A 13,550-nucleotide genomic window follows, 5' to 3' on the forward strand; every position below is an offset into this window, starting at 1 on the left:
CCAGGTTTTCTCACCCCCCCACACACACACACGCTCACGCTCCTGCTGGTAATAGCTTATCTAAAGTGATCACTCTCCTTACAATGTGTATGATAATCAAGTTGGGCCACTTCCAGCACAAATCCAGGTTTTCTTCTCCCCCCACACACAAACCCACTCTCCTGCTGGTAGAGTGGGTTTGTGTTGGGGGGGGGAGGAGGGTGAGAAAACCTGGATTTCTGCTGGAAGTGGCCCTTGATTATCATACACATTGTAAGGAGAGTGATCACTTTAGATAAGCTATTACCAGCAGGAGAGTGGGGTGGGAGGAGGTATTTTTTCATGCTTTGTGTGCATATAATAAGATCTTCTACACTTTCCACAGTATGCATCCGATGAAGTGAGCTGTAGCTCACGAAAGCTTATGCTCAAATAAATTGGTTAGTCTCTAAGGTGCCACTAGTACTCCTTTTCTTTTTGTGAATACAGACTAACACGGCTATGACTCTGAAACGTATGGCTATGCAGAATAAGTAAGTCCAGAGCTGACTGCAAATAATTAAAAAGAGAGTTCACTAAAGTGGGTGACTGGGCAACAAAATGGCAGAAGAAATTCAGTGTTGACAAATGCAAAGTAATGCGCATTGTAGATTTATGGTTATATTCACAATACAAAATGGTGGGGTCTGAATTTGCTCTTACCACTCAAGAAAGACCTTGAAGTCATCGTGTATGAGTCTCTAAATACATCTGCTCAATGTCCAGTGGCAGTCAAAAACAGAACATTAGGAAAGGGATAGATAATGAAACAAAATATTTTAACACCACTGTATAAATCCATGGTTCACCCACAGCTTATATATTTGATGAAGTTCTGGTCACCCCCATCTCCAAAAAGATACATGAGAATTAGAGTACAGAGAAGAATAGGGGTGTGCACAGGAATAAAAGTTTGGCCGCTTTTGGAAGGGCACTTTCTATGCCTTCCCTCCCCCACAGCTGGAGAGCTGGCTCTCCCCCCCCCGGGGCCGGTGGAGCTCTCTCGGCCCCATAAGAGTTTTGTGCCCCTGCTGATTGGGGGGCCCATGCCCCTTCTTCCCCTCCCTTGTGCATGTTACTGGGCAACAAAAATCATTAGGGGTATAGAACAGCTTCCGTATGAGGAGAGACTAAAAAGGTTAGGACTGTTCATCTTCAAAAAGAGATTACTAAGGGGGAATATAATAGAGGTCTATAAAATTATGAATGGTGTGCAGGAAGTAAATAGGGAAGCGTTATTTACTCCTTCACATAACACAAGAGCCAGGGATCACCCAATGAAATTAACAAGCAATCAGTTTAAAACAAACATAAGGAAATATTTCTCCACACAATGCACAGTCAACCTGTGAAACTCATTGCCAGAGGATGTTTTGAAGGCCAGAAGTATAACTGGATTAAAACAATAGGTAAATTCATGCCGGATAGGTACATCAATGGCTATTAGGCAAGATTGTCAGGACACAACAACCCCATGCTCTGAGTGTCTATAGACCTCTGACTGCCAAAAGTTGTGACTAAATGATTGGATGTATCATTCAATAAATTGCCCTGTTCTGTTCATTCCCTTTGAAGCATCAGGCACAGGCCCTGTTGGAAGACAGGACCCTGAGCTACATGGACCATTGGTCTGACCCAGTATAACCATTCTTATGTTTTCAGAAAAGGGTGGGTGCAATTCTCCATGCAAGGGCAAAGCATTGTTATTACAGATGCAGGAAACTGAGGCACAGCTGGCTTCTCCTCTGTATTTACTGCAAGGTACTTGGCACACAGCGGAGACAAAAATAATATTAAAAACAGATTCTTCCAGACCCAGGGAACTCACATGGCATCCAAAAAGATCTGCACCATCTCCAGATCCGGCACATCAAAATGCAACAATGGGTGGAGGAGGGGGGAAAAAACAGGCTCTAGAAAGAGGTAAAACAGCAAGAGACCATGGTATATGGGGCCTTTACAAGCAGAAAATTGCTGAAAATGTTAAAACTCACATTTTCCAGTTCAGTATGGCGCCTGTGCATGGTGAAAGTGGCCTCAGAATGGCTGGAGGGAGTCTATGGAGAATGCCAGCAGATGGTTCTCATGCAAAGAGCACAGTCAGCTTGACCAGTTGCCTGCCATCCCAGGTGTAACTGAGGAAGGGGGCATGTGAAGTGGAGCCCCAATATGCCTGTTTCACCACACTTGTAAATTAAACTGCTCCACTGCTGAGGTTAAGAGAGCTGCAAGAGTATTTTGGAGCCTGTCCATGGCACAATGAGAAAAATGGGCAGAGTGGAGAATCTGCCCTCTAATAATTTAGCCTAGGAGGACAGATTAATGCCCTATAGTCTCTTTTTTAAATACTTATTTAGAGTTTAGATTTGTTTACTATTATTTATACAGAACTAGCATAATAGACTTCCAATCAAATAAGAATTACTCATTCTTTGGCTCCATTTTCAGTTTGGCTGGATCAATAATGGCAGAGTTCCCTCATCTCCCATTGTCTACATGGGCAATTCTGGGTGACCAGCAACTGAGAAAATCGGGCTACTTAGGACGCTTAACTTTAGACAACCATGCTTTAAAATGTTGTCACTGCTATATGTAAAGTAGCAGAATGGGATAAATATTACTGAAGATAATGAAGTAAGCTCATAAGCTACCAAATTTTAAAAATGCATTTATTATTTAAATGATCTCCTGATCTGAAAAAATTGTGAAGAAACAAAATGGTTTTTCCTGAGAGAAAGAAAAGAGGTATCAATATAAAGCTGACACAGTTAATTTTCCAGTAACCAATTTAGATCAAGAATATTTGTCATAACGATTTACACACTGAAGGTATAAAGCCTAAACTGGCATATAAATATGAATCAAATGCATCACCTAAATTTCTGCATCAATAAAAAACATATTTTCAAGACAGGCTGAGATATATGAGCAGAGACAATGCTCCTTACACCCCTGAGAGGAAGAAAAAAAATACGTTTATATTAATTTTTACTTGAAATAATCTCTGTTTCGTAGGGACCGTGACGCTGGCAGACCAGGTACCAGCTCATGCCAAGGCCCCAGGCCTCACTGAACTTACAATGGCATAGCTGGAAACCAGTCTTGTTTACTTGTGTTAGCATCCTCAGATGCTGTTTAGACTTTATAAAATGCTTGGGGGATGCTGCATGCATTAATATAATTTATAATCTCTGTAACCCAGGGTATACATTTATATAGAGTATATTAGCACACAGCTGTGGCCCATTGTAAACCTCTAACTGTATAACTCAACAAAACAGGAAAACAGCATTGATTAAGGTAAAGTACTCCTCCTGCATACAAGAATGGCCAGTTGAAAGCAATTGAAATATTGCATAGCATCAAAGAACAGAGACTTTGTTGATTCCATTCCTAACTCGTGTCTCTTTTCAGTCCATGATTTTTACTGTCTAGCAAAGTTATGAATTTAAGCTCCCAGGCTCATCTTTTGAGTGTCTTGTGTAGGTTTCCTTTGAGGTGAGGACTGATAGGTAAGATATAGAGTGATCGTTTTGTGAAGTGTTCACCTACAGATGATGTGGTGTTTTTGTCTTTTATCATTTTCCTGTTTGACTTAATTCAAGAGTGTAGTGATTGTCTCATTTCACCCACATCAGTGGTTCTCAACCCGTGGCCCAATCAGCACACAACTGCAGCCCATGTGACATCCTCAGGGCCATACGGGTAGCATATATATTGTGCAGATGGGGCCCACATAACACAGAGAGCTGCATATGTGGCCCACAATGGTGAATAGGTTGAGACCCACTGACCTACATAGTTCTACTAGGGCATTTAGTGCAATGGATGAGGTACACCCCATGTTGTGACAGGCATATGTAGGACCCATAGATCTTGAAAGGTGTGTTGTGGAGGGTGTTGACCATTGTAGCAGTGGAGATATGTCTGCACGGTTTGAATCTGTTACTCTGGTAGGGTCTGGAGCTTTTGAGTTGGTGTATTCTGATTTGTTCGGAGCTTGTTTCTGATGAGCTTGGAGAGGTTGGGGGTTGTTTGAAGGCCAGAAGAGGGGGTTCAGGAAATATTTCTTTGATGATACCCCAAATGGGTTCCAGTGGGGGGTGGTAGGTGATAGCTAGAGGTGTGTGGTCAGAGGGGTTTTCATTTATTGAAGCAGGTTCTCTCGGGATATATGGGTGGCAACACTGCATATTTTCTATAAGTGAAATACTGAAATTTTCATATTATTGGTATGCAAAACCCTATTCAATTTTTTATAAAAATGACAGTGCAAAGTGTCTCATATTTAACAATTTATTAACACAAGCGGCACAAACAGGTTTCTTATTTGTTTGGGTTTAGAAATTATAAAGTCAAAATGCAACCTAACTGCTGTCAATTGTTTTAGAATGGCTTTTTAATCCTTTCATGAAATGATACAGATTTGCCTTGCTCATCCATTGCCAGCAATGGACACACTAAATATGCTAGTATAAAGGAGTTAGTTGTTGATACAAACTGTCATTTGGGCTTTTTGGTTAACTTGTTTTCATTACCTGTTCTTTGGTACACAGGTAGTAGTAGAGATGGGAAAAATGCACAAAAATTTTTATAATAAAATGTACAGTTCAACTAATAAAAACAGATGTACATGTTTATATCACATAAAAAGCATGAAAAATTCTGCCAATAAAATCCCCTACCACATCAGTGCAAAAGCTAGTGGCCTTCTAAGGCGACATAAATGTACTCCTCTAATATAAATATTCATTGCCTTACTTACTCTAATTAGCATTCCTCATTTGTAACGTTAGCACACTTGCAAGAAATTTTCTTCTGCGCTGCATTCATGAAAGCATGCTGAATACTCACTGTACTTCTGGAGAGGCAATTACTGAAGATTTGGAATTGCTGTCCTAAGCCCATATCTTAAGATGGGGTTTTGCTACAGCTCAAGCACCTTATTTACTAAGGTCATTTAAAAAAACCCAATCTAATATTTTTATTATTTTACTAACACCATTTTGCATATAATCATTGAAGCTAATAAAAACAACTTAAAAAAATACGAATATTGTACTACAAATTTTCAAAATCAAAACTAGGGTTTGCACAGAACAAGTAAATATGAAAACACTTTCACATCTTAAAATCTTTACATGACTTTAGAGCATTTGTTCAGCGCAGCCATATAGTATTCAGTTGTGTCTGGTTTTTTATGCTTGTGTCCATTTTTAGCACTTCTCTAATTGCCATGGTAGCGTAAGTGGATGGAGGAAGAGAGAATTCCATCTTCAAGGCCTTGAATTTACCTTCTATTACATAAGAAAGAAGAGATTAACTGGCACATATAGTATACCTCCTCTGGGCATTATTTAAATTGGGCTGAAGGGCTCACACAATTTAAGAAATAAAAAAATTAATTTATCAACCATGGAAATGTTTTGTGAAATGTCAATTCATGCTACAACCTTCACGTATGTGGCAGATGTGAGACATGGAGTTTTCCCACAATGGGAAAAGTAAAGTTTCACTATTTATGTAGCAAATTTTATATAAAACGAACAAAAAAACCCTCCACCTTTTAGTCATACAAAAATTCGGTATTTCAAGACTGCCTTCCTCTCCTCCTACAAGCCTTGATTGTAAAGTAGTAAGGCCTAATAACTGGCTGTGTACTTTATTCAACAGTTCCATCACACAATCCTGACATGTTAAAAGTTCTTAAACTTTTAAACTGTACTAATTCTCCTAGAAACAAAATATTACACTTACTAATACCAGTTTTAACAAATAATATTTCTGATGCTGTTCTGCCAGCATGTCATCAATCCTATTTTAAACATTTTCTGTTATAATTTTATCCCCAGTTAAGCAAAACACTAAAGCATGCACTTAAAAGCACACAAGTCTCCCACTGAACTTCAATTAAACACATAAGTAGTCCCAATGAAGTTGAAAGTGAATATTCACATGCTTGAAGTCAAGCGCATGGTCAAGTGCTTTGCTGAATTATGGCCTCTGTCTGTCCCTCTTCAGTGAAGCACTTAACTAAGCATATGCTTAGTGCTAAGCATGTGCTCATTTGATTCTGTAGATAGCTAGAAGCAGAGTATAATGTAGTCAATATGATCTGCTGAGCAAATGCTTGCACTTTTGAAAAATCAGGCCACTTATATAGGAGCCTAATTTTGAGCACATCCTTTAACATTTTAGCTTGATGTTTTGTCAAATGTAGCCTTTTTATTTATGTTTACATTCAATGTGTGTGATATGTAGCAGTTACAACTTCAAAGCAATAGTTAGGTCAAACTTCATTGTTTACAGTGTATAAACACCTGCAGAAAAGTTGTTACTCTTACCTTTAGCAAGAATAGGTGATGGCTTTCCTTCCAACTTATCCAAATCCGTATTAAATAATGGAATTCTAGGATCATCATATGCAACCACCTCCCTTTATGAAACACAGGACAAAGTTTTTTTAAATTTTGAAATACTCAATGTGACTGAATGCACCCCTGTATTCACACCCTATACACTATTGTAATAATCTTTGTACAAAATATTGTGAGGTATCATTTGAAAACTAACTCACTGGTCAATCATATCATGATGAAATGTGCATAGCAACATTATATGTAAAGTTATAAACATAAACTAAAATTAGGTCTGGAACATGTTTACCAGATAAGTCTGAATGAACCACTTCCTCAAAGACAAAGAACACGCTGGCACCTCAAGCCAGGTGTCATCAAAGTTGATGGGCAATCACCTGTCAAGTGCCCATACTTTGGAAAGGAAGTGGGAAAGCAACAAACTGATCTGCATTTTAGAAAACAATAGCATGGAACCTCTTTCACCATGAGACTCCTTGTCTTTGTCCTCACAGCAGGAATGAACTTTATCTAGGAGTAACCCTCAAGAAAATGAAAAGGAGTACTTGTGGCACCTTAGAGACTAACAAATTTATTTGAGCATAAGCTTTCGTGAGCTACAGCTCACTTCATCGGATGCATCCGATGTAGCTCACGAAAGCTTATGCTCAAATAAATTTGTTAGTCTCTAAGGTGCCACAAGTACTCCTTTTCATTTTGCGGATACAGACTAACACGGCTGCTACTCTGAAACCTCAAGAAAATGCATTTCAAAGGGGAACTAGTCTATAAAAGTGAGGGGCAAAGAACACCCCAAGTTCTCTCTCCCACTTTCACCTAAGACGACAAAAGAAACAGCCTTTTGACATTGGGAGCAGATCCTGGCCTGAGAATTTGGTCAGCAATGTTACTGGGAACATGTGGTAAGGGATTTCACCTTGAAGCAAATCTAGTTTTTAAGTTTTAGTTACTAGAAAGCATTTTATGCTTATTTCTCTTGTAACCATTTCTGACTCTCATGCCTTATATTTGTACTCACTTAAAACTTCCTCTTTGTAGTTAAATAAACTTTGTATTCTTTAAATCAAAAAGAATCCAGTATTGTATTTAAAATGAATTGTGTGGGTAACTCCATTTAAAGTAGCAAACCACTGGATATTGATCCCCTTAGAGGGCAACAGACCTAAAATATCTGAACTGTCCAGGAGAGGGCTGGACAGTGCAGGACACCAATTTTGGGGGGGAAGTTTGGGACTGGGAGTGTGTTGGGGGTCACCCCGCAAGTGGTAACCAAGGCTGGTGGTAACTAGTGTGAGACTGGAGTGTGCTGGCAGGCTGCAGCTAGACAGAGATACTCAGACTGTGACCTGCATGCTGTTTGGATGTTTGTGAAGGGCCCAGGTTGGGAGCTACAGCAGCGAAGCATTGTGAGGCACCCCAGTTGCAAGGCAAAGGTGACATAGTCCCTCACTGGTCTAGATTGGATACCCTGGAATGTCACACTCAATAATTACAAGTTTTTTATATCTAGATAGGCTGATTTTCTGATAAAACACGAGTAAGGTTTTATTCACAAAAAACACCACTAATGGACACAGACAAAAGATTTAATGCAAACACATATACTAGTTGGTGAAGTTTCTCCCACATCACAGGTTTTTTCTTTGTAGGCTATGTCAAGATTTCTAATTATACAATAAACGTGGTTATTAGTGGATGGGAAAGAACTATGCCAACTATAAGAAAAATAGCATTCTACAACAATCAGAAGTGTTTAAAAAGTATTTTAACTTTTTCATGGCTGGATTAAGTACATACCCTATTTTTCCTCTCCAGCCACATCATAGGAAGTCATCCAGTGTATAATGGCTACACTGAAGAGCAATCTTTTAAGTGCCCCCCATCCCAAACTCTGTGTATAGTTCTCATCCTCTTAGACCAGAAGCTCTTCAGAGATCATGTCTGCCTGTTTTGTACAGTACCTAGCATAAGAGGGCACTGATCCTGGTTCTGGTCTGTATGTGTGACAGTAATAAGGTTTTAATAGATAAGCCATAATTAATAATAATGTGTAAACAACTGAACCTTTCATATACTTTTTGTTCATATGCCAGTCTAAGAAACAGGTTGAGACTAACTTTTCCTCAAAATAAATTGCTAAGATTAAAAAACAACCCCTCCCCCCCACCCCAACACACACACACACACACACACACACCAAGTTTTGGGGGTTGCAAATATTAATCTACATGATTTACTGTCTACAGATTATCTTGGGCAAGTCTAAAATAGTCACATTCCTAGTCAATAATTTTACTTTTCTCATATTCAGAACCTTGTATTTTAATTGCTTGACTGAAGATGCAAAAAGAGTCTCTTGCTAAAATGTATCAGGACCAAATCCTGCTCTTCTACCTTCCTGTGGACATCCTAGGCTCGAAGTACAGTGGGAAAGTTACATTTATGCTGTGTGTAGGGGGATGCGCATAACCCTCAGTGGAATACAACGGGGACCATCACTCAAAGAAGAATCCACAGTACCTCGAGTGTTAGTACACAGTGTTCCACAGCAGATCAGAGCCAGGGGACCAGTGAAGCAGTGGGACCTATGCCTTACTGGTCTGTGCATAGTGTGTGTGGTACAAAGATCCATATCTACTGCTCCTGCCTACAAACTAGTACTGATCATGGCCTAGCTACACATGAGACCAATGCTCGCCAGCACTTTTGCAGTCCTCCTGCATGTATTCTGGGGACATCCTATTATTTCCAAATACATTTCACTGTATCCAGTGTTCCCTCTAATTTTTCCCACCCACGTCCGGAATAAAATTTTGTTATGGGCCCCAATAAGGAGGTGATGTGTGACACATGACCTTCATATTGGTGCCCATAACAAAATTCATGTGTTGGGCATGGGGCCAAGGGGTTCAGAGTGTGGGACGGGGCTTAGGGCTGCGGTAAAGGGTTGGGGTGCAGGGTGTGAGGGGCTCAGGGCTGTGTTAGATCATATTAAAGAAGTTCTGTATTAAAATCACAAATGAGTTTGATTCCCCAGAGTTTAAATTCCAGGGTATTACTAATTAAGAGGTCTCTTGGTTTTTGGTTTCTTGGTTTTACTATTTCTCTCCTTCTCTGTGTGAAACTTGCAAGCTGCTAATTGTGTTAGTACATCCTAAGACAGAGTCTGTTCTCAAAGCAATACTTTGTAACAGAAACAGCGCACAGAGACTCCCAACCCTTTTGTTGTATTTATCTCGCTTTGTTAACAATTGTGATTAAAATAGAGATAGAGGACGTATGTGGATGGATGCTTGGTGTGAATAATAAATGAATGATCAGGGAGGTGCCACCCTAAGAATCCAGTGTCCATTGGCCGAAGAAGGTGTCAATTGGAAACAACCAGAGGAACCCCGGAGGGCAGACTGAAATCCACCCAACAGACTCAAGGATGGGAGAACCGAAGAACAAAACAACAACATCTGGCAGCACGGAGCCATCAGGAATGTGCCATCTGCTGATTGATTCAGCAACAGCATGATAAAGCAACCTCCATAAACTTGTATTAGACCAAAGACCTATAAAACAGAACCAAGGGACTGAGTTCTTTGGGGTCTGATTCTGCAAACCAACTTCCAGGAACATCAGATGTGCATCTGACAAGGCCCTGCTCCCTCCTCATGTCCAGGCCACCTGGCCAGTGGCTTGGCACAAGCAACTCTAAGGCTGGTAACTATGATAAAAACCTTGCAGAACCTGTGTGTGTATGTATGAATAAATATGAAATGGAATGGAATGTTATAGCTATAACTAACTGCTTACTATGATTCTTTCTGTATTCACAATAAATGTGGCATTTTGCCTTATTCCCTTTAATAAGATCCTGCTGGCTTTTATTTTATTGGTATAACATTTTGTTTTTTATTTTATTGGTATAACAGCTGGGGCAGAGGGTTGGGGTGCAGGGGTGTGAGGGCTCCAGCTGGAGGTGCAGGCTCTGGGGTGGGGCCAGAGACGAGGGGTTTGGGGTGCAGGAGGATGCTCCTATGGGGAGAGAGGACCACCCCCTTCCCCAGCTCTCTCTCCCCGCAACAGCACCTGGGCTTCAGGGGCGAGGCGCCGCTCCCTGCTGTGGCAGCTCCAGGGCTGGGGCCCCAAGTTAGGCACCCCTCCCCCGGCTCTGTCTGGTCCAGGCTGGGTTCGGGCCGGGGTGCCCTGGCCACGGCAGTTCTGGGCCACCCCAGCCACCGCAGGTTGGGTGCCAGGCTAGTTTGGGGCTGGGGGAGGGGCACCCCTCTCCCGGCTGTCTCCAGGTGGGTTCCCTGAGCACCTGCGCGGTGCTAAATAGGCTGCTGCGCAGCTTACAGGGAACTTAGCTGTATACGATTACTTACCATCTGACATTCTGGGGGCGAATTATGATCTTTCTGTATGCTCCAGATAATGAATAATCTCGAATTTTATGTCTCATGTTGCTGATGTCAAGGTTGTCAGCTGCTAACATTTCCTTGTAGGCATCACCAACTACAAGAAAAGGAAATATTTAAAGAAAATTAAATCTACTTAAAATCTTAGTTCAAATTAAGTTTTAAGTGATCGTGAAAATTAAAAAGACTTACTTTTATGCTTCGGATATATAACATCAAACCCAGGTAATGGCATCACTATATCATGGATAGTATAACTGTCAACATCTGCCTCTTCAATATGAACACCTGTCCCTAAAATTCAAACAAACAGTTTTCTATTTAAAATACATAGGTATGTGACATTTTTCTGTCACAAGCATCTACTGTTAATTGAATTTAAAAATAAAAGTTCTTGATTTAAACGTATCTGACTATAGATGGATGAAGCAAATGTTGTGTTGTATCTTCATTTACTGACACAATTTTCTTAAAGCAAGGTGTAACAGTCTTTAAAGTTTAAAAAGAAATCATGCAAAGCAACAATGATTTGAAGTTTATTTTACCTCCTTTAATTACAAGGTCTCCCGATACAGCTTTAAGTCCATATTCTTCTATTCTCTTGCTCACCATGTTATTCCATATATAACTCTGATAGCTATGAATATACATCAAACGATTATTCCTTGGTATCTGTAGGTGAAAAATGTTTAACTGAATAACAGGTGTCTTTAGTTACTTTCACCACCCAGCCACACTTAATGGATAAAAATTGAAACAAGTCATTTTTCCAGTCACACAGTTAACATGCAGGTGTTTGGTTTGTACACTACATTTCTGGTCTTAATTTGAGAGGAATTTACTTGTAAAGAAGGAAAAAAAAAAAGTATGCATTATCCCCTCAATACAAAAAGCTCATTTTCATTTTGTGTAACAGTTTGCCAAGTGTATTGTTGATGTAGACACGAGTCCCATTTTCAACATTGTAAAGGAGTACTTAATTATTTTTCATAGATTTGTAGGTCTTGAGCAACCAATAAGACCATTCCGTCTGCCCTCCTGCGTAACCCAAACCATGAAACTTCACTAAGTAATTCCCGTGTCAAGCCCAGTAATCCAAGGTTGAAATAGAACTATTTTCAGAAAGATCCAATTTTATTTTTTTAAAATCAAGTCTTCAAAGTGATGCCAATTCTATCACATACCTTGTCAACCTATTCCAATGGCTAATTACCCTCACTGTTAATTTGATTTGATTCTCTAAAGGCACAAAGAAAATCTGATCTTAAATCTTACACACAAGTCACAGATACCTATATAATTCAGATGAGTTTAAGTAACCATACAGCTTCCATATAAGCATGCAACTACATTTAGAATTCTGTTCTTTCATCCATGTGCATTAATAGGAAACACCCAAGTTATTCATTATACATCAGTTTGAGTCTGGATCCCTCAGTAGACAATATGACCGTACTTCAAGGGAACACAGAGGAGAGGAATGGATGGATTTAAGAGGTTTATACATAGTCCATTTAAAATGTAGTGTAACACCACAAAAATAAAACTCACAGACAAAAAACCTCAACCTTTTTACACTCACTATGCCAAATGCAGAGACTATATTCTTCAGTCCATACTTTGAAAGTCCACGTAGAAGCTGTCCTTCCACACACCTTTTTACAGGCAGTTTTTTGAGGGCTGCAGCTGGATCTTTAGTCTTTGCCCACTCTTCTCTGCATTTAACTAAATATCCTTTCTCAGCTGTAACAATAATTTAAGATTAACATTTTAACTGCAAAACAAAAAATTCAAGTTGATTTAAAATATTCATGTAGCTGAAAAAAACAGTGCAATTAGTGTGCTTATGTCTTAGTGAAAGTTATTAAAAAAAAAAAAGCCAAAGTCTTCTAGATTCTCTACTGGAACAGCTAACTCATTTGTTAACCTGTAGTTAAAATGTAGTAGGAGTACAGGACACATGACATGGCTAATTTAAAGCAAACGTACAAACATGTAAATATAACGGGTTAAAGTACATTTAAAATATACTCCTGTTCAATGGTGTTGTTGGTATATAAATCCACCTATAAAAGCTAATATTTACTACCTGTTAATATGCATTCCGTGGTTAAAATGGAAGATGCCCTTTTGAGCACAGAATCATAAGACTCGAAAGGTCATCTAGTCCAGTCCCCTGCACTCATGGCAGGACTAAGTATTATCTTGGCCATCCCTGACAAGTGTTTGTCTAACCTGCTCTTAAAAATCTCCAATGATGGAGATTCCACAACTTCCCAAGGCAATTTATTCCAGTGCTTAACCACCCTGACAGTTAGGAAGTTTTTTTCCTAATGTCCAACCTAAACTTCCCTTCCTGCAATTTAAGCCCATTGCTTCTTGTCCTATCCTCAGAGGTTTAAAAGAACAATCTTTCTCCCTTGTCCTTGTAACAACCTTCCATGTACTTAAAAACTGTTGTTATGTCCCCTCTGTCTTCTCTTTTCCAGACTAAACAAACCCAATTTTTTCAATCTTCTGTTGTAGGTCATGTTTTCTAGCCCTTTAATCAATTTTGTTGCTCTTCTCTGGACTTTCTCCAATTTGTCCACATCTTCCCTGAACTGTGGCACGCAGAACTGGACACAATACTCCAGTTAAGGCCTAATCAGCGCAGAATAGAGCGGAAGAATTGCTTCTCGTGTCTTGTTTACAACACTCCTGCTAATAATCCCAGAATGATATTCGCTTTTTTTGCAACAGTGTTACA

The 13,550-nt window shown here is 39.7% G+C and overlaps 1 protein-coding gene across 4 annotated transcripts in view; it reads right to left on the reverse strand.

Annotated features, from left to right (window-relative positions):
* Positions 1–4,300: 4,300 nt before the first annotated feature.
* Positions 4,301–13,550, reverse strand: part of PUS7 (pseudouridine synthase 7) — a 46,853-nt gene continuing 37,603 nt past the window's right edge. For all 4 annotated transcript variants that reach the window (XM_077835639.1, XM_077835649.1, XM_077835624.1 and 1 more), the window contains 6 exons: positions 12,384–12,544; positions 11,347–11,473; positions 10,994–11,095; positions 10,769–10,898; positions 6,363–6,454; positions 4,301–5,315 (listed from right to left, as the gene is read on the reverse strand). In XM_077835639.1, coding sequence (XP_077691765.1) covers positions 5,179–5,315; positions 6,363–6,454; positions 10,769–10,898; positions 10,994–11,095; positions 11,347–11,473; positions 12,384–12,544 — 749 coding nt within the window. In that variant the 3' untranslated portion in view covers positions 4,301–5,178. The remainder of the gene's footprint in view (positions 5,316–6,362; positions 6,455–10,768; positions 10,899–10,993; positions 11,096–11,346; positions 11,474–12,383; positions 12,545–13,550) is intronic.

Source organism: Eretmochelys imbricata, chromosome 1, assembly GCF_965152235.1.
Source record: "Eretmochelys imbricata isolate rEreImb1 chromosome 1, rEreImb1.hap1, whole genome shotgun sequence".
NCBI classification, from domain to species: Eukaryota; Metazoa; Chordata; order Testudines; family Cheloniidae; genus Eretmochelys; species Eretmochelys imbricata.